Source organism: Miniopterus schreibersii (assembly GCF_964146895.1).
Source record: "Miniopterus schreibersii genome assembly, chromosome: 16".
Classification (NCBI taxonomy): domain Eukaryota; kingdom Metazoa; phylum Chordata; class Mammalia; order Chiroptera; family Miniopteridae; genus Miniopterus; species Miniopterus schreibersii.
The window spans coordinates 7029961-7049506 of record NC_138116.1 but is presented as its reverse complement, the minus strand read 5'-3'; the positions used below and the strand labels follow the sequence as shown (position 1 = coordinate 7049506).

The following is a 19546-nucleotide window of genomic DNA, read 5'->3' as shown; positions in this document are numbered from 1 at the left end:
TTCCAAGTTTGTGGTTTTATTTCCTCAAGACCCAGTGTCTGGCTCTTCAGATAACATCATTAATACTTTGTAGTACTTTTATCCCAGAATGTCTATTGTCTCTAGATTTGACAGGGAGGATGATTTTACAATGTATTCATCTATTAAGTACATACCAAAATGTACCATTTTTAAATTATACAAATTGCAAATCAGTAATATAACATAAGCTTGTAGGACATGGACAAGGACTGGCTGGGCTTTGGGCTTTATGGGTCATCTGACTGAGAGAGGAGTTTCCATCTCATGGTTGTATCACCCTCTTCATCGAAACTTCCCACCTCCTGCTCCTTAGAGAGCTCTACCAACACCTAAATAAGAAACAAACAAGAAGGAAAAGATTTTTCAAGGTGTTGACTGTCTTCCAAACAAACAGGAACAATGCGTGTTACTGTCACGTGCAGTTTGCAAAGACATACAAAACCGTCACAGTTGACTCACCTTTTCCAAAGTGCACTGAGAGAGGCTGTACTCCTCCAGGTTAAAATTATGTTTCACTGGGGGGGAAAAAGAGTAGTAGTAGACACTTATAATGTATTGCCAAGAGCTTCTTTTAAAGTCAGACAAACTAAAAATGCAAGTCATTCCCACAATGGAATATAGAGCCAAATAAACAAATGCTTGGTGACAGGAAGAAATAATGAAGAGTCGGAGAGAATGTAAATACATAGTGAATTAATCTTCTTTTCTCCGATTACCTTTTGATAATAAGTGTTTTATCCTAAGTTCCATGAGGAACTACGTAGCTGACTGATATTTTTTTACACAAGGGGAAGAGTTTGATCCCACTCCATTCCCTTTAAAAGGACCCAGTGCTTCTGTGGAATCTGCTTCAGCCAGTTCCGGTGCTGCACCAGCTCCCTGCTGGGTTTCCCCACCAGGAAGAAACCCACATCTGTATGAGAGTGGTCACCAGATTTACATATTCATGAGTTCACAGTACGACCTTTATATATACATTGAGAACCTTCTGTGTGTGGGAGCCACCCTTAGGTGCCTGGGATGGAGCTGTAAATAAAACAGGTGAAAAGGAAAACTCCAGCCTTTGTGTAGTTTGCTTGCTAGTGAGAGGAATATGGGCATTAAATAAGCAATATATAATAAACCTATTCATTTATATAAATATAATAAAGTGAATGATGACAGCTACTATGGAGAAAAAAATCAAGTGAAGGAGACAGGGAGTGGTTAGGAAAGGGCACAGTAACTAGGCAAGAAGTGAGCAGGAACCCGAGAGAAGGGAGGAGGCAGCCTGGATATTTGGCAAGTAGAATCCCAGAAAGAAGGATTAGTGAGTGCACTAGCGAGTGCACAGTCCGGAGGCAGGACTCTGCCCACCTCGTAGCACTCAGGAAGACCTAGGAAGTCAGGGTGTCTAGACTAGGAACAGCAAACCAGAGATCTAGATTCTGATGAGCCAGGCACTGTTCTAGGCTCTTTACAAACGAGCTCATTTACTCTTTACAACCCTGCCAAGGAGGCACTTACTCTGTCCCTCATTTTAGAGATGAGCCACGGGGACATGGCGGCATTGTGCATCTTTGTCCAATGTAAGCAGCAGAGCTGGGATGGGAACCCCGAGAGCTTGGTGCTAGAGCCAGAGCTCTTTGCCACCATCTGTGCTCGGAAATTCCACCACGATGATTTGTGCTTGGGGAATGACCCAGGGAACAGCGGAGAAAAGATGACCAAGAGAGAAAGTGGACAATTTCAAGGGACAAGAGGAGTCACGCGCAATTCAGGGGACAGTCTTGGCTGGACACAGCCCGTTGGTTCATCTTTAATAGGAAGACAGAACACACTGCAGGCAGACGCAGGGAAGTTTTCTACTGCCTTTATTTAATGAGTGAAATAAAGAGCAAGGGCATCAACTGCGGCAGACAAGAAGGAGGGAGACAGGTACGTAAGAGGAGAAATGAGTAATTCAGGCCCTTGTTGGGAAGGGGCGGTGGACATGTAAGCAAAGCGGACTGCACTACAGGGCTTTCTGAGCTTACTGCCACCAACTCACATGGCAACCAATCAAGCACAGCTGTGTGTTTTCTGCAGCTTCCCTCTGAATTGGAAACGAACCTCTTCCCAGAGATTCAAGTCAACCAAAACTGGGGTTAAATCCCACCATTATGTACCATGAGAATTCTTAAGATGATACCCTGTAGGACCTATTTTTAAAAACGTGTTACGCAATTATCTCCTATTAAATTATTATCTAAGTATGAATTAATTCTTCAAAAGTTTTCTTTTAAAAATGGTCACTCTTACCTGCCTCTAATTTGCGAAAGGCCTGAGATAGAGGGTGGACATCCGCCACGGGCAGTTTATAGGCCAAGAAGAAGGAATACCTGGGGATGAGAAAATGTCATTTTTGACCTTGAGTTTCAAGGGGAAAAAAATGACCATCAAAATAAATATTGATATTATCAGCAATTTCCTTTTTGAAATAAAAATAATGCAAATTAGCCCCGGCCGGCTGGCTCAGTTGGTTGGAGTGTTGTCCCATACACCCAGGGGCTGCGGGTTCAATTTCAGATCAGGGCACATACCTAGGTTGTAAGTTTGATCCCCAGTCAGGGTGAGTATGGGAGGCATCCAACTGATGTTTCTCTCTCTCTCTCTCTTTGCCCCTTCCTCTCTCTAAAAATCAATAAACATATCCTCATGTGAGGATTAAAAAAAATAACAATGCAAATTAACATAGCTCACACATGAAACAAATAAAGTAAGTTATCAATGGGCATTTCTTAAAATGGCTTTGGTAGCTGGCTGTCAGAGACAGCTCCCTAGAAGTGATCTAGTGTAATTATACATACGCTCAGTCTACCCAAACTTTTTCCCTGTTGAAAGCAGGTCTTCTGAACTAATCCCCTGGATAAATTCAAATTAGGCTGGAATTAATCTCAACCTAATATCTCATCCTTATCACCAGAAAGCTAAGGAAAGAGAGATATGAGGTTCGGAAAGAGGGACATGATAGTGGAGGGGTTCAAAAGGCTTTAACTAAAAATGTCCCTGACTGCCAAGGAGAGAAGAGCCGGGGCTGATTTTTTGAAATCTTGTTTCCACATGCTGCTTCTGGCTATGTGACCACACATCCCATTCTCGGCTCCTTCCCAGACAGAAGCCTGATGCTCCCAGGTAGCCCCAAAGCTGCCCAGACTTCCAGGACTGGCCTTCTTCATTCCAGATGCTGTCCTTCCAACCTTACCACTCATGATCTTCCCACCTACATCATAACTGCTTCTTGGATCTGTGACACCAAAGGTCTAGGAATAGGACTGTTAAGTGCCCTGCCATACACATCCCATAATGCCACTATATTTATACTGTGCTAAAATGGAAAAAGCAGTTATGTTCTGCTTCTTTGGAGTGATTATCTCTCCAAGGAATTTTAAATTCAGTTCCTGCTCCACCTCCTTGCCCACCTCTCCATCAATAACACACAGAAACACACACACACACCCCCTTTCTGGTCTCCTTTTTGAGGCATGAAAACTCCATTAAAGGAAGATTCTTTGATTATCTCAGTTGCTATTTGTTCCCTGAGGGCTATTCATCATAAACAGTTACATCTTTTAAATTATAAATATTTACATCTTTTAAATATTTATAGTGAGGCAGGCCCAAGGAAGGTGCCATGTGCCTGACTATGGTCCTGTGTGGGTTCGAGTCATCAGAAATACCCCCAGTTTTTCCAAGTCCCCATCCAGAGCTGAGGATCAGCCCTGGAGGGCAGAGGAGACCCATGAAGAGTGTCCCCAGGCTTCTCTTGGGGACACAGCTTCCTGGGTAGTTATCAAATCTCATAATCTGGGAGACTCAACAAGTCAATTTTTGAGGTATTTAACTTTCATTATGAAGTCAAATCACCCTGAAGTTCTCACAGAGTAGAAAAGGAACCACTGAGTGGGTCAAGCCAACAGGTTTCTCCATAATCAAAAGCTCCTTTCACCTTTCCTGCTGTGCAGCCTGTGGGAAAAGCTTCAGGATCTCGGTGTGGACCAACACCACTTGAGAAGTTTCCTTCACTTTTATTTCTAGGATGTAATCCTTGCCAAGTTTGTTTTTCAGTTGTTGGATGGAGCCAATGCATCTGTGGGAAAGAAGGAAAACATGTTGGAATAAGTATTGCCCCTGAGGTTTTTTTTTTTTACATTATTCTTAATTTTCGAATGTAAGGGAAAGGGTATCACTGAGGTAGCTGGAAAGAACAACTCCAGGTGGTGATTGTCCCATTTTCATAGGGAATCTCATTTTGGGGGTCAAGTGAAGGCTATGAAGAGACACTCACCTCAGCCTTCCAGATACCATGATGGCGATGCGGTCACAAACGGCCTCAGCCTCAGCCAGGTAATGGGTGATCAGGATGGCCCCCTTCTCTGTGTTTTTAATGGTTGTCTGGATCATCTGCCTGAAGTAAGCCCCCCAAAAATCAACACCATTAAAAAAAGAGCATGGCAGGGGGAAAAGAAATGAAGAAGAAATTTTATGGGCAAAATACAGTTTATAAATCATATTTAGACCCTAATTTAAAAACAGGTAAAAGTGACTACTGACTAGGTTTTTTTATAATACAGAGAAAAGTTTTAAAATATTTTTAGGGTGATAATGGTATTCTGGTTAAGTTAAAAAAACACACAACTCTGTATCTTTTGTAGAAACTAACTGAAATATTTATAAATAAAGAACATGCCACCTAGTATTTGCTTGAAAATAATTGGGGAGTGGGGAAAGGAAGTGGGTGGAAGTATAGATGAGAAAATATTGACCTTCTATGGATAACTGCTGAAACTAGCCGATGGGTATAATGGGTTCATAAATGATTCTCTTTACATTTGTATAAAATTTCCAGAATAAAGTTATTTTTAAAGGCTGGACAGTCACAAACGTGAAACTGGATTGAAAAATTTCATTAGTCCAAATGGAAAGTCTTCGATAGAAAACTAAAAAGAACTTAAAAACTAAGAAAAGTTATATAAACAAATTTGACAGATTAGGGAAAAGGAAAAGGGGGAACTTATGTCATAAACTTAATAGTTTCTAAGAAAACAGAGACATCTCAATAATTAAAATACAAAATCAAAATACATTCCAAATTTCAATACCTAAAACTCCCACAAAATCCTTAGGGTTTTTTTGTTTTGCTTTTTTGAACATGTGAATACATCACAAACGTGATACAACATTAGAGAATCTACTTTTTACATACTTGTTTTCCTAATAATATGGAGTATCCCCACCCAATTGGGAACCAGTGGATTTGATTTTCTAAGACCAGTTTAAGAATGCAACTTGTACATAAGGTTTCTCCTTCTGGCTCTGAGGGTGACAATTCTCACCACATTTGCTGCTGCCCGGTAGGGTCCATGCTTGTCGATGGTTCATCCAGGAGCAGGATAGGTGAATTTCCCAGGATGCTCAGCATGAAACATAACTGAAATGCAGAGAAACGCCTCTATTTGCTGCCACCACCACATCCACCCTCAGAATAACATCATACACTACACATACCTTTCTGGTGGTTCCTGCCGTTAAGTTCTGCACTGGAACATTCAACTGTTGGTGCAGTTTGAAGGTATCCACCAATCTGATGGGAAATGGGGAGAATGTCAGGTGGAGAGAGGACGTGGGGGAAAGGCCATCACAGAGCAGAGGACCAGCCTTGGGGGGAAGCTGGGTGCTCCTATTCTCAAAACTAACTCTAATGACCAAAGGAAAATAACAGTTTATTTCTGAACGGGAAAGATTTTTCATCTGATAGGGTTATGCATGTAAGCATGTAAGTTCTTTGGTTGACCTCTTCCCTCCCCTACCCCTTCCCTCTGAGAACCCTCAGTCTGTTGCATGTTCCCATGATCTCACTTATATGTGGAATCTAATGAGCAAAATAAACTCCCTGCATCTTGACACGAAGGAATCGCATGACCTCTCCGTACCGTGTGATGGTGATGGTGGCGTCCGCTTTCCTCAGCCCTTTCACCGCAGCAAACACCTCCAAGTGCTCCCTCAACGTCAGGTTGGGCCACAGAGCGTTCTCCTGAGGACAGTACCCCAGGAACGTGACTGTGCCTTCTCCCCAAGGATTCCAAGCTGAGCTACATCCTTTCAGTTCCACCTGAGAGAGTAAACTGGTCTTAGAAACACGCGCAGCCTTTTCTCCAACTGCACAATCACTCAAGAAATTGGCATATAGTCAAGGAATGTCTACATTTTTTTTTTTGGAGTGTCAAAGAAATGTTTATAGAAATTACTCATATATTTATGATTAAACATGTTTTCAATGACTCAAAGCATAGTCATACAAAGATATGATCTAAATTTATCGTGACATTTCTATCCTGGGAATGGACACTGTTGCTTCATTTTTCTCTACCTCTCCGGCTGTTGGCTTCATGGCTCCTGCTATCATCCTAATAGATGAACTTTTACCAGCACCATTGGGTCCCAGCAATCCCAGTATTTCACCTGAAAAAGAACCACTGATGATCAACATGGAAAGTGAAACATGGATGGACATAAAACTGTCTGTTCAATAACCTTCTTTAATAAGCCCTCAGTACCATTTTGAAATTTATAACATATATGTAATCCATGCCCCCAAAAAATGTTCTTTAACTCCTATCATTATATGAACTATTAGTGAGAAGTTTATGAATTTGATGTCAATACATCTGTCTTTTTTCTTTCTTTTTTGCCTTTTTAGTGACAAATGTGCCCAGATTGTTTATAGAGCAGGCAGCTGATGTGCTGAGCACATGGATTAGGGACTCCTACATTTGAGAAGTAAGGGACCTTTTCTCCACCCCAAATTCCACCACCTGTGTTCAAGCCATCTTTCGACCGGAACTGATATAAAAGTCTCTTAACTTGTCCACAACCCAAATTTATGAACAAACAATAGTCTGTTTGTTTATGTTTTCAAAACATAAATAATTGTGACAAAACACTGGCTGGCTAATGACTCTCCAGCAGCATTCCAATAAGTTGGTATAAAATCTCAATTCTGTGCTGTATTTCACAAAGCAGCACCTCATCTGGCCCTGCCCACCTCTTTGATTTCACCCTTTCCACCTGCAGATGCAACCACCGGCCTCTGGGTGTATCTCCATTACTCCAAAGGCATCCCCATGCCTGAGTCCCTGCCCTCGCTGCTTCTTCTGCCTAGGGTGCCCTTATCTCTTCATGCTCACACAGCTGGCACCTTCTCATCACTCAGATTGTGGCTTAAATATTACTGCTCAAGGAAGGTCTGCCTTAACCCTAAGTGAAGGCAGCCCCAGGTCACACACATCATTTCACATATTTGCATTGCCTATGTGATCTCTGGTATTTTTCTTGATAAGTTAGTTTTGTTTATTGACCCTTTTTAGGGTATAAAATCTATGAGGACCAGAGCTTGCCTATTTCTTTCATAATTATATTATCAGAGCCTAAAACAGTCCCTGGAACACTCAAAAAACATATGTTAAATGAATGTAAGTACAGTGGTGCTTATGACACAGGTGTTCAGGGGGTATTTCTAAAAATCAAGGTGAATAAAGTGGTTCCTCCAAACCTTTTTTAACACAGAAGGAGATATTTCTTGGTGTTGCTTTCTTCCTCTTTTTTGAAAAGCAGTTTTTCTTCTGGCAGGTATATTCCTTGTGCAGACAGCTGGCAATGATGACAGGTTTCTGGAAGAAATGACAATGTGACTCTCCCCTGAAACTTCAGAGACATGATGTTCCCATGTCCTCCCCACTGGAACCCTCCATGCCCTGTGCCATGAACCAAATTGGATTTTGAGTCGGGGGGTGATCTTATCGCTTGTTTCAAATGTAACATGCACTCGCTTATGCTTCTTGCTTCTAAATGGGCTGAGAAAAGCAGCACTTCATGGAAGCTGGCTCATTGCCTGCCTTCCCAGAACAGAAGTGTCTAATGTCATGGGAATATCACCAGTATCTAAGTCAATCAGAGAAGAATGACTCTTAAAATCGCAATCTCTATTAGGACTTTATAACAAGCATCACTCATGTAAATTCCTCAACTCATGAAATTTTGGGTTTGGAAATCATAGCTCTAATTATCGAAGTCTATGTTTCTTGAAAGAAGAACAGAGCCATGGTGCTTTGCATGCTTCTCAGAGCTCCCAGGACACTCCCAAGAAGTGCCGGTATAGTTAAAAATTATGTGCTCTGGCTGGTGTGGGTCAGCGGGCTGGGCATCGTCCCATGCACCAGGAGGTTGTTACTTCAATGCCCAGTCAAGGGCACATGCCTGTGTTGAGGGCTTGACCCCCAGTTAGGGGCGTGCAGGAGGCAGCAGATTGATGTTGCCCTCTCACATCGATGTTTCTAGCTCCCCCCCCCAAAATCGATTAACTATTCTTTAAAAAATAGAAAGAATTATGAAAATCCACCAAACACTCAACTTTCAAAATGAAAACCAGCATATCAACAACCTCTGTTCTTGCTACTTATTGGACAGTTCCCTTAGCATGCACTCTGCCCCCGGCATTCTACCTCCTCTAAGCCAGAAGTGGTCAGGGCGGCTGCTGTTCTCCTTCTTTCTGCTCGAACATCTTCATCTTCATCGACAGCTTCCTCTGGATTTGGCCGAGTCGCTCTTCTTTGGGGAGAAATTCTGTGGATGAAATGAAATGTATACGCCCTGTGATTTTTCTAGTTGTCCAAGATGGGTCACAAATCAGCCTCCCAGTAATCTGACTATTGTCCCTTTCTTTCAATAAACTGGTGGTGACGATGGCCCTGCAAACACTGCTTCTGCTTTTACCTAAAATCCCCGCCCTGGTAGCTACCAGAATCCCTTTCTCAGTGTGGCTCCCACTCTTCCCTTAGCATCATTGACCCTTTCCAATTTGCTGGCAAGTATATACTGTTGCTTCTTTAAAAACGAGGTGACCTGCCCTGGCTGGTTTTGCTCAGTGGTTAGTGTTGGCCCACAACTGAAGGGTCCCAGGTTCAATTCCAGCCAAGAGCATGTACCTCGGTTGCAGGCTCGATCCCTGGCCCTGAGGCATTGAGCAGGAGGCAACCAATTGATGTGTCTCTCTCACATCGATGTCCCTCTCTCCCCTCCCCTCTTCTCCTTTCCACTCTCTCTGAAAGCAATGGAAAAAATATCCTCAGGTGAGGATTTAAAAACAAAAATGAAGTCACCTACATTTTCTCTGTTGACTCTGGGCCCATCTAATCAGCCCAACACTTGCCTTCATATCTCTTACTGTTCACCCTTTTTGGAGTCCCCCTCCCTTGTGAAGAACTCAGAACTATGCTGCTCAGCCCATTCCATCCCATCTCTTCTGTTCAGGGATGGGTAACCCTCTTGGACAGCAGGATGGCGTACTTGAGGACTCATTAGGTTTCTGAGAGACTGAAAGCTTCCCTCTGCTGGTTAGTGTCAGAACTCTGCTGGGAGCCCTGTTTCCTTGTAGTCAGCCAGCAATCAGTGTGCTGTCTACACTGCAAAGATAAATCTGTATTGACAGGCCGACAGTGCAGCCACGATCTAGGGATATTACAACACGACAGTAAGTATGACATGAAGCTTTACCCAACCTGAAAACAGGATCCTTTCGCATGACTGTCTGGCCACACTTTCTTTCCAGGCATCTTAGAATGAGAATGAACAGCAGAGCCTGAAAGTAAGGCTAGGAGCAAAGAAACAGTTTCTATTTAGGCATTTCGTTCACAAATATTATTTAAACATTTGAATTAAGCTGGTGGCCTTTTGTCTTCAGGCAAAAGAGATGTGAATCATCTTACAAATCAGGGAAGATGTCCGGGTATACAGCGACAATCTAGCGTAGTGGAACCTGACTCCTTTCTTCTCACAGCCCACACCCTGTCTACCAGAAAGTTCTGTTTTACCTTCAAAATGATCCAGAACCCAACTACTTTCCACCCGTGTGTCTGTGCTATCACCACCCAGGCCCAGGTCATTATTATTTCTCATTCTTAAAAAAAAAAGGAAAAAAAAGAGCCCTGGCTGGTGTGGCTCAACTGGTTGGAGTGTCATCCTGTGCTACAGAAGGTAGTGGGTTCAACTCCTGGTCAGGGAACATGCCCAGGGTGCTGGTTTGAACCCCAGTTAGGGTGAGTACAGGAGGCAACTGAGTGATGTTTCTCTCTCATCTTTCTCTCTCTCCCTCTGTCTCCCTCTCAAATCAATAAAAATAAATAAATATAATAACATTACAACACCTTTCTACCTGGTCTCCCTTTACTCCCCTTGCTCCAAACGTCTATTCTCAACACAGCCGCTACAGCTACTGTTTTAAAACATGTCCTATTATATCATTTTGCCTAAAACCCTCCAGTGACCCCTCAGCTACTCAACACAAAGTCAAGGTCTTTGTAGTGACCTAGAACACTGTGTAACCTCTTCTCTCCACCCACACGTGACCCTAGGACTTCTGTGACCTTCTTTCATACCACTCTCCTCTTTGGTCACTCTGCCACAACCAGACTGGCCTCCTGCCTGACCCTGACCCTGAAATAAGCCAGGCTGACTGTTGCCCTCCTTACTGGAATCTCCTTCCCCAAGCTATCTCTACAGCTTGTTTCTTGTCTCCCTCAGACCTCTATTTCTCAGCCAGGCCTTTCCTGACCACCCATCTGACATGGTATATATTATCTATCTCATTTATCATCTGTCTCCTTTCACCAAAAAATAAACTCCATGGGGGTAGGGACTTCTGTCTGTATTTGCTTCTATGCCTAGACAAGTACTGACACATTGTAGTCAATGAGAGTGGCTATCTTCAGTCTAAATATATCAGCATAATCACTTTCTTCTTTTCATTTTTATTATTCAACTTTTACTTTTTTCAAATCTCTAATTCAAAAGACAAGTTACATTTTATCTGTATTTTTGACAAGCTCTCTCAAATTTGGAGGAGGCAGTACACAGTATAAACATGAAAGATTAATTTCGTATGGAATTCTGGATTTATATCATCCATTCATGCATATAAAAAGTAACTCTGGGATTTAGAATCATGCTGAGATGTAATTGCTTATTCTGAGACTATATTAAAAACACCTTCAAAGTTGGCACACTTCAGGCAAGATCAGGGAATCGTTATAGATGATAACTACCCCCAATGAATAAATAAAAAGTGGTACTTCTTACTATTAGGCATATTAGAACATCAATTCCACTCAGGTCAAAATATGGGTCGTGATATTTTATTTGGTGCTTGAAACGTCTCTGCAAAGGGGGAAAAAATGGCAAAATGAAAATTCATCAGCTTTACACTTTACATGTAAATGATAAGGAATTTCACATATTGAATATTTTCCTTAAGCCTGGGTCTCCTAGATGCACTGGTGACAAGCAATTCCCTGCAGAGCCTTGTGGGGACCTCTACTCAACTCTGAATGTCTCTCAGTGAGCAGGTAACCTGTGTTTGTCTTTTCCAATTGCTCTTTTTTTCCTTTAATATTTTGGTTTAATGTCTGCTGAAAGTCTACTGAAAGCATAACAGAGAGAGGTGCCTTCATCAGGATAAATTCTAGGGCTCAGAAATATTTGTCCTAAAGAGCCATCAGTAGCCTTCTCAGGGTCCCTCCCCAACTACCCCCCCCCCCAGGCAATGGTGCCTGTTTTCACCACAATAATTAGTCCTGCTGTGTTCTTCTTTCTTCAATGCATTCAAAAAGTAACTCATTGCTCCAAAATAATGTGTGACAGGTCCAGATCAATGTATTTCACTTCGAAGCTCTACTTCTATTTTAGGAGAAAGATGCTTTAGGCAAAGGAATACATTTTTCAATTGAGAATCCCAGGCCAACTGCTCAGTCAGTGGAAAAGTGTTCCTACAAATGGAAGGCTTTTCAAGGTTCCTGAGGACGCACACTGAGGGGAGCTCTCTCTGCTTTGTTTAAAGCTGTTCCTTTGGCATGATGCAGGGCCACCCAAAGCATGCTCCTGCCTGAGCTCTTCTGCTCATATCCTTGTATGTTTCTTTCCATTAGAATGTATTTAGCACTTTCTGGGCTTTCCTGCTTCCATGCCTTTGCTTCCCTCTGTGTAACATGCTTACCTCCTGCCTCGCTCTCCCTCCAATTAATTAACACCCATTTTTCAGGACTGTGTTTAAATGCTGCCTCCCCTGAGAAGGGTCTCTGCCTCTCTGGAGCACATCGGCTGTGCTTGAAATACTCCCCTTCTCCTTTGCTACCTTTAGGTCCCGTGTGTTGACTACCTTGAGGTTGGCCTTTGTCCCCACTGAGCTCTGTGAAAGGTAGGACTGTGCTATCTTGTCCATCAGATGTCCCCAGTGACTGGCACAGTGCCTGACATAGAATAATGTTTAATACACATTTTGAGTGAATGAATGATACTGTCCATGAGTGTATTCCTCACAATGGATATGATGAATACCCATGAATCTAGGCGACATTTCTCAACCTGGCATTAAGTTTTGAATAAGTGGATGTTTTGCAAAGTGCATAGGACAAAGCTTTTTTTAAACAGCTTTATTGAAGTTAAATTTTCATGCCTTTATAAAATACACCTGTTTTTAAGTGTGCAATTCAAGGATTTTTAGTAAATGTACGGAGTTGTGACAACAATACCACAATTTAACTTAAGGACATTTCCATCGTATGCATTTGCTGTCACCCCCCATCCCTTCCACCCCCCAAACCCCAGAGAACCAGTAGCCTACTTTGTGTCTTTATAGATTTAGGCAAAGCATTTCAAAATCAGTGATATGGTTGATAATATTTCTTACCTCTGCCCAAAAAGATAGAAATCCATCCAAGGTGAATGAGGGAAAAAATATCATGCCCAAAACCAAGGTAGATGGCTTTATGTCATATATCATATTCTCTAACAAGATGGCTGAGGTCTACAAGGCAAGTTGAAATATAGTGCATGTCAGACATACTCAGCCCACTGACATCTGAGAAAAACATTTAAGATGTAGATGTTCTTATTCTATGCATCAAAATCTTCCTACATGCAGACGACCCCTTGCAGAGGGAAAGGATAAGCTTTTGTTAATGAGAATACATACGAGCTTATAAAAAAAAATCTGTATCACCTCTCCCCTAGACTGAAGCTTTCTAATTGTCACACCTGCTCCATTAATTTCAAATAAATGATTTTTTGGAGATTGTACATTTAGATCTCAAGGAACTCATTTTTTTTAGATTACTGGTAAATGTTGGGGGTGGAGACAAAAATGATTTCTTATTTTTCTGTTTGAAGGATCAGTTTATCAGTCAACAAGTATGTTTTCAGTACTTCATTGAACCTTTGCTGGGTCTTATTAATGTATTAATTATAATAAAACCAGAAAAAATGGTAACTACTCAATTCATTGAATATTAATTATACAAATGCCAGGCATTAATAATTTAGCATGCATTTTTTTTAACTTTAATCCTCACAACAACTCTGTAATGTAGTTATTCTTATTATTCCTCCCTTTATATATGGGAAATCTAGGGTCTAGAGACATTAAGTAACATCCTCAAGATGGCACAGTTAGTGCATGACAAAGCTGGAATTCAAACCTGGGCAGGTGTGATCGCTCAGTTTTCATGCCAGAAAACTACACTGTCTTGAGGAATCAGAGAAAAAGGAATGCTGTATTGCTACTAAGTGGATTTAAAGTTTTTGGGGGATATGTAATCTACGTATCAAAAAACAATTGGGGGGCCCAGCAGGGCATGGCTCAGTGGTTGAGCGTTGACCTAGGATCCAGGCAATCGGGGTTCAATTCCTGGTTGGGGCACATGCCCGGGTTGCAGGCTCAATCCCCAGTGCGGGGCGTGCAGGAGGCAGCCAATCAATGACTCTCTCATCATTGATGTTTCTATCTCTCTCCCTCTCCTTTCCTCTCTCTGAAATCAATAAAGATATATTTTAAAAAGTGGAGGGGAAATCACCAAAATTATAATCAAGTGTTCAATAAGAGCACAGTTAAGCATTTTAGACAGCAAATCCAAAAGACTTCTCTCATTTTACAACCACCAGTCTCTCTGCAAAGGTATTGAGCAATTGTCCATGTTTACGTATTTCTCTCTTTTAGTTTCCATGACATCACACTTCTCTATTTTCCCCCCCTAGCTCCTTATTTTTTATAACAAGGAGTCCTGCAGTCAGTCCACTTAGCTGACTCCGCTTATTCCACTGGGTCTCCAAGTTTCTGCTTCTGCAGCTCATTCTTTTCCCTTCCCATCCACTGGGACAAGAGAAGATGCCAAAAGGCATCCAAGGAAATATCCCATGGCCCAGTGTATGAGTGCAACTACACCTCCCCTACTGGGCTGAAATACGGACTGACGCTCGGGGTGCTCCCTTATTAGACTGGGGCCTAAGATACCCAGGGGCCACACCCCTGGGGGTACAGGAGTCCACTAGACTCTAGGTTACTTTCAGTGATTGTTCATTCATATTTACTAATAAGTGCCCTGCCATAGGTATAAAAACATCTTCAGTCTCTGAAATTAGCAGCATCTGAGGTTAAAAGACAACTTCTTAGAGACTGCAGAAATGGATTGTACTGTCAAACTGTATCAAGCAGATTTTTGGCCTAGTGTTGCCAGGAAGCCCTGTGCTCTGAAGGATTCATAAACTCAAGAGTAGCATCCTGAACTTCATGTTTCCTGCAGGGTACTCCATAAACTCGAGTCAAAGGGTGGCGCGTGAATTCCTCGGGACATTATGGAATCAGCAACATGTTCTCTCCCCTCTGGTGTAATTTTAAGGTATTCATTTTCCCTTGGCTCAGGGCAAAAGTGGCTGTTTACGGTTACATCTAAAGTTTAAGAAAAGAACTCTATTTGTATGTTTGTGTATATACTTACAATATAGAAGCAAAATGACCAAAAACAACTATTTTTTCTCTTCTTGCGAAAAATAAACGATATCACATACATCAAAAGGACAAGAGAGGCTGCATAACCAAGCGTCACTACAACCTAAAGATAACATAAATGATATCAAAGTCAAAAGATAAATGATTAACTGAAGGGACATTTAAATTATAAACACTTTGAGATATTTTATTGAATGTGTACTTTGAGTGCTTTCTTGTTTTAGTTTAGGACAAAATAAAAATGAAACTGTCTTGATTATATAAAATATCCAATGTTAAAATTTATCGTGAATTACCTTACAAGACAATCTCTATGCAATGTGCTACTTACCAATGCGAACACCATTTCACTTGTGATATAAAGGTCCGTTATGTTTCTCAAGTAGAAAATTAAATGGGTTGCAAACAGAATGATAGCAAAGAAGTTACTGTCCACCAGGGCCTGCCCGCACCAGTAGGCCGAAGGGTAGAGGCCCGAAATCCATAGCTGGGACTTGGTTCTCTTCTGATAAAAAACACAGGACGTATATAGGTCCAATTAAAATCCAAAGTCAAAATGAATACATTGTAAGATATGTTAAATACAATCTAATCAAATACTTTTAAACCTTCTATATGGTGATGGGGAGAAGGTATGACTTTGGGTGGTGGGCACACGGTGCGATATACAGATCTTGTAACAAAGAAACCCACACCTGAAACCTACATGTTCCTATTAACCACTGTCACCCCGATAAATTTAATTTTAAAAATATGCAAATCTTCTAATAATTTTAATTATGCATAAACTGTTGGATGGAATTTAGCAAATCCCATTAAGGTGAGCATTTCTGAAAATGAGTATCATTTCATTTTATAGGTTTGATTCACGTCACCACCTTAACTTATGCATAATAGAAAAGCAGATTTTATCATGATCAAGGAATGACTCTCCTTCAAAAGGAGTATTATTTTTCGACCTGAAGGACAATAAATTCTCCATTGTCCAAATATGCTTTGGGGGAGGAGTTCCTGGCTCAGGATGGTGAAGGATGACTTATCTAAACCTCACTGAACTGTGTGACTTAGAAAATGGACATAACCAAATACAAATATAACAAAAACCTGTATTTCCCACCGTTAGAAAGGGGATTCAAATCTTAAATCTGGTCTTCAATGTCAACATCAAGGATCTCTTCTCTGTAGCTAAGAAATCATATAGTAGAAAGTTTTATAATAATTCCCCTTTGAAGGTTTTGATTCACTTGAATCCCTGCAAAATGGCAGTGTTTCCCCCTTTAATGTTGAAATAAAAAGTACTTTGTGTGTTTGGAAGTAAATTTCTGACTCAATAGAAATGATGTTTAACTACATCATCTACATTCAATATATGCTTACATGTTTTGCTCACAGGATAACATTTTGAACACATAGCATTTTAAACACAATTATTGAGGTCCCTGAAGTCTCTTTTCTCCCCCCCCCCTTTTCTTACTCTGTAATCGCTGACACTGCTCATGGCGAAGTAAGGAAAAATGTTGCAGGTGACGAAATATATGAACATGGAGCCTTCTGGAAGCCCAGTCCAGAACAGCACAAAATTCTGCAAATATAAAAGGCACTTTAAGCTAGTGAATATTTAAAAAAGTTAGACAAAGGCTAATAACCACAAAGAATATGCTGTTCGAAACAATTTGAAAAATCAAATTAAACGTGTACATCTAGTAGTTCATCAGCATCTATTCGTGGTGGTGGTGGGGGGTGTGATTTCTGATAATTTAACATGAGGAAAAAAATGGGGGGATAAAAAAATAATGCAGGATCCACTTCAGGGTATATATGAAAAAGAATTAAAAGCAGGATCTCAAGGATATATCTGCCCACACATTCCACAGCAGCACTATTCACAATGCCCAAGAGGAAGAAGCAGCCCAAACGTCCATGGACAGGCAAATGGATAAAACAAATGTGGTCTATACATACAATAGAACATTACTCAGCCTTAGAAAGGAAGAAAATCGGGGCACATGCTACAGCATGGATGAACTTTGAGGACATTATTCTAGGGGAAAGCCGGTTGCCAAAAGACAAATACTACGCAATTGTCCCTATCTGAGGTATCAAAAGTATCATATTTTATAAAAACACAAAGTACAATGGTGACTTCCAGGACCCAGGGGAAGGGAGTAATGAGAGTTCTTATTTAATGGGTATAGAGTTTTAGGTCTACAAGATTAAAAAAAAAAGTTCTGGAGACCTTGTTTCCCAACAATGTGGATATACTGAACTCTACGCTGAACCACACTGAATTATACACTTAAAAATGGGTAAGATGGTAAATTTCATGGTATGTGTTTTTTACCACAATACAAAAATTATTCAGGAATTAGGGTCCTAGAGAAACAGGATTGAGGCTTGAGCGGCAGGTCCTTCTCAGGAAACCTAGTGATGGATATGCGAAAACACAGCAACTGGGTGGGTGTGTTGTGAAGCACAGACCTAAAAAGACCACTTGATGCTTCCCAGCCTGTTCTCAAGGAGATACACTTTACATCACTACCCCCAAGTCCGTGTCTGCCTGTGGCTGGGCTTATGCTCAGGTAGGGTACAGGACTGCCTCTTGTGCAGCAGCCTGCCTCAAAAGAATTCCACTATTCTCAAACTTTAGTTAAAGCTCCAGAGGCTGTATCTGTACATTTTTCAGCAGTTGGGGAAATGTATTACTATCTTCATACAAATGGCTGAATGAAGGAAGGACTGTGCCACTGGGGCTTCGGTTCATTTTCATCTTGAGCAAACAGGTAATGACAAGAGGAAACTAAAGGACCAAGAATGGGGAACATCTATCTCTTTGTACTACCAGCTGTTTCCACTTTCTGGAGACTTCCCTTTAGACACCTCTGCTTGATCTTTTCCTGCCTTCACTGACACTGGTGGCTTCAGCTCACAGAGGCGTACGTCACCCCCGACCTCTCAAGGATATTGCATCCATCTGCTCCTGTGTGTACCCTAGAACCACTAACACTTGACCCTTTTGTCATGAAATGGGCTCCACTTTTTGAAGCTTCCATTTCTAACCCTGTTTATTGCACCTCCAATGTACTGGTTAGAACCAGTTGGAGTCAGAGTTGAGAGATCCCTTTTGGGTACCAAACGGGCTCTAAGTAGAAAACCATAACCACCTTCAGTACTTAAAAAGGACTGAAATTAATCATGCAATTGTTACATGGGTAGAAAGAGCAGCGAAGCCAACGATGATGATGAGAGAAGCTGCTGTCATGCCTGGGGTAGAGGGACAAAGGAAGGGAGTAATGTGACTAAAGGCCGGGGTGAAGGATCTTTCTGCTGTCCTGGCTGAAAACACTGCTTGCAGCTGTCAGGCCGCACTATAGCCAGCTGACAAAGAGTTCTGAGAATGCAGCCTGTGTGTACCAGACACCACCCCTACCCCTGCAATGCAGAGCCACTGTGGGGGAGGGGGTGAAGGGATTCATCAGAATGCATCTAGCCCAAGAACTGGCAAATTCTCCTTCAAATCAGTTAATCGACTACCCATCTAGTCAATGAAGGGTCCACCAACAAATTATATTAGATTTATAAGATTTTAAAACAGGGTTACAAGTGTTCTTGGTTTCCAATTCAGTGTGTGTGTACACCCTCCCCCACTCCCCCCCAGTCTTACTCTCTCTCCAATACACTCCTGCAATCAAGTAAGCATCTTTTCACAAAATTTTCTGGGAGACTGTGACATCATATGAAAAAGTATTCCCCCATGAGAATTCTCTGATCATAATGAGGAAAGAAAATCATATTCTGTGAGATGTAATCTGTTTAAAATGTAAGGACAAAATTAACTTTTTAGGGTTAACCATCAATTATAAATATTTAAAAGCTAAAGAGGGAATGCACAGGTAGCTTGTCAAACTCCTAACTGTTCAGAACGAGTCAATCCAAAAGTACTTACTAAAGGAAATGAGCTTCTCGCAGTTCGAATCTGCTGTGTATGGTTAAACATTCGAAGCAGCCCGTTGCTGATAATATTCATCAGGATAGGAAAACAGTGCAGTTTCTTAGTATTGCATACAACTGAGAACCTATAATCCTTCAAATAAAGGCAAATGAAAAATATTAATTCTAAATAATGAAAGAACAAAGAAAAATAGTTTTATATATGACACCCTAAACAGTGTCCTATTCTAGCTGTGTGACTATCTTCCAGTTAACTGACTTCTCTGAGCAGCAGCATCCCCACCTGTGAAAGGGTATACAATGAACGGGTTGTCCTACAGTTTAAATGGGGTCATGTATATTAGGCCCTTAGCATAGTCAGCAATATGAGATTTTATTAGTATTACCAATTTTAGAGCACGTGGTCCTTGTTTTGCTGAGAAGTCCATTTCAGCTGATGGAATTCAAAAGTGGCCCTGACCAGGAAACACTGTGAGTTTGCAGTGAGCAAGCAAAGGAGCCCTGTTTTTCCGGATAGGAAATAAGCATGGGGCTCATAAAATATTCACGGCTACCCTGCCAAAGAAGCATTTTCACATTTTCTAGGACAATGTTTATGCTCTTTGGGGTTATGAAAACGTTCATTCATCAGGAGGCTCAATGTTCTTTCAACATTACCAAGAGTTCACGTAATATGCTGGATAAGTAACAAGTAAAGCAGTGGCTGGGCAATGCGGTTTCCCACAC

General features: G+C 41.3%; 1 protein-coding gene across 2 annotated transcripts in view; it reads right to left on the bottom strand.

Annotated features, from left to right (window-relative positions):
- LOC308546675 (ATP-binding cassette sub-family A member 6-like) overlaps nt 1-19546 on the bottom strand; it is a 50133-nt gene continuing 30587 nt past the window's right edge. For both annotated transcript variants that reach the window (XM_081115856.1, XM_081115857.1), the window contains exons 23-40: nt 18816-18953; nt 16347-16454; nt 15204-15377; nt 14862-14975; nt 12779-12895; nt 11173-11250; nt 9597-9688; nt 8541-8661; nt 7592-7709; nt 6410-6501; nt 5973-6151; nt 5548-5623; nt 5376-5470; nt 4328-4447; nt 3989-4129; nt 2302-2381; nt 481-536; nt 1-350 (exon numbers count right to left, since the gene is read on the bottom strand). In XM_081115856.1, coding sequence (XP_080971982.1) covers nt 249-350; nt 481-536; nt 2302-2381; nt 3989-4129; nt 4328-4447; nt 5376-5470; nt 5548-5623; nt 5973-6151; nt 6410-6501; nt 7592-7709; nt 8541-8661; nt 9597-9688; nt 11173-11250; nt 12779-12895; nt 14862-14975; nt 15204-15377; nt 16347-16454; nt 18816-18953 — 2001 coding nt within the window. In that variant the 3' untranslated portion in view covers nt 1-248. The remainder of the gene's footprint in view (nt 351-480; nt 537-2301; nt 2382-3988; nt 4130-4327; nt 4448-5375; nt 5471-5547; nt 5624-5972; nt 6152-6409; nt 6502-7591; nt 7710-8540; nt 8662-9596; nt 9689-11172; nt 11251-12778; nt 12896-14861; nt 14976-15203; nt 15378-16346; nt 16455-18815; nt 18954-19546) is intronic.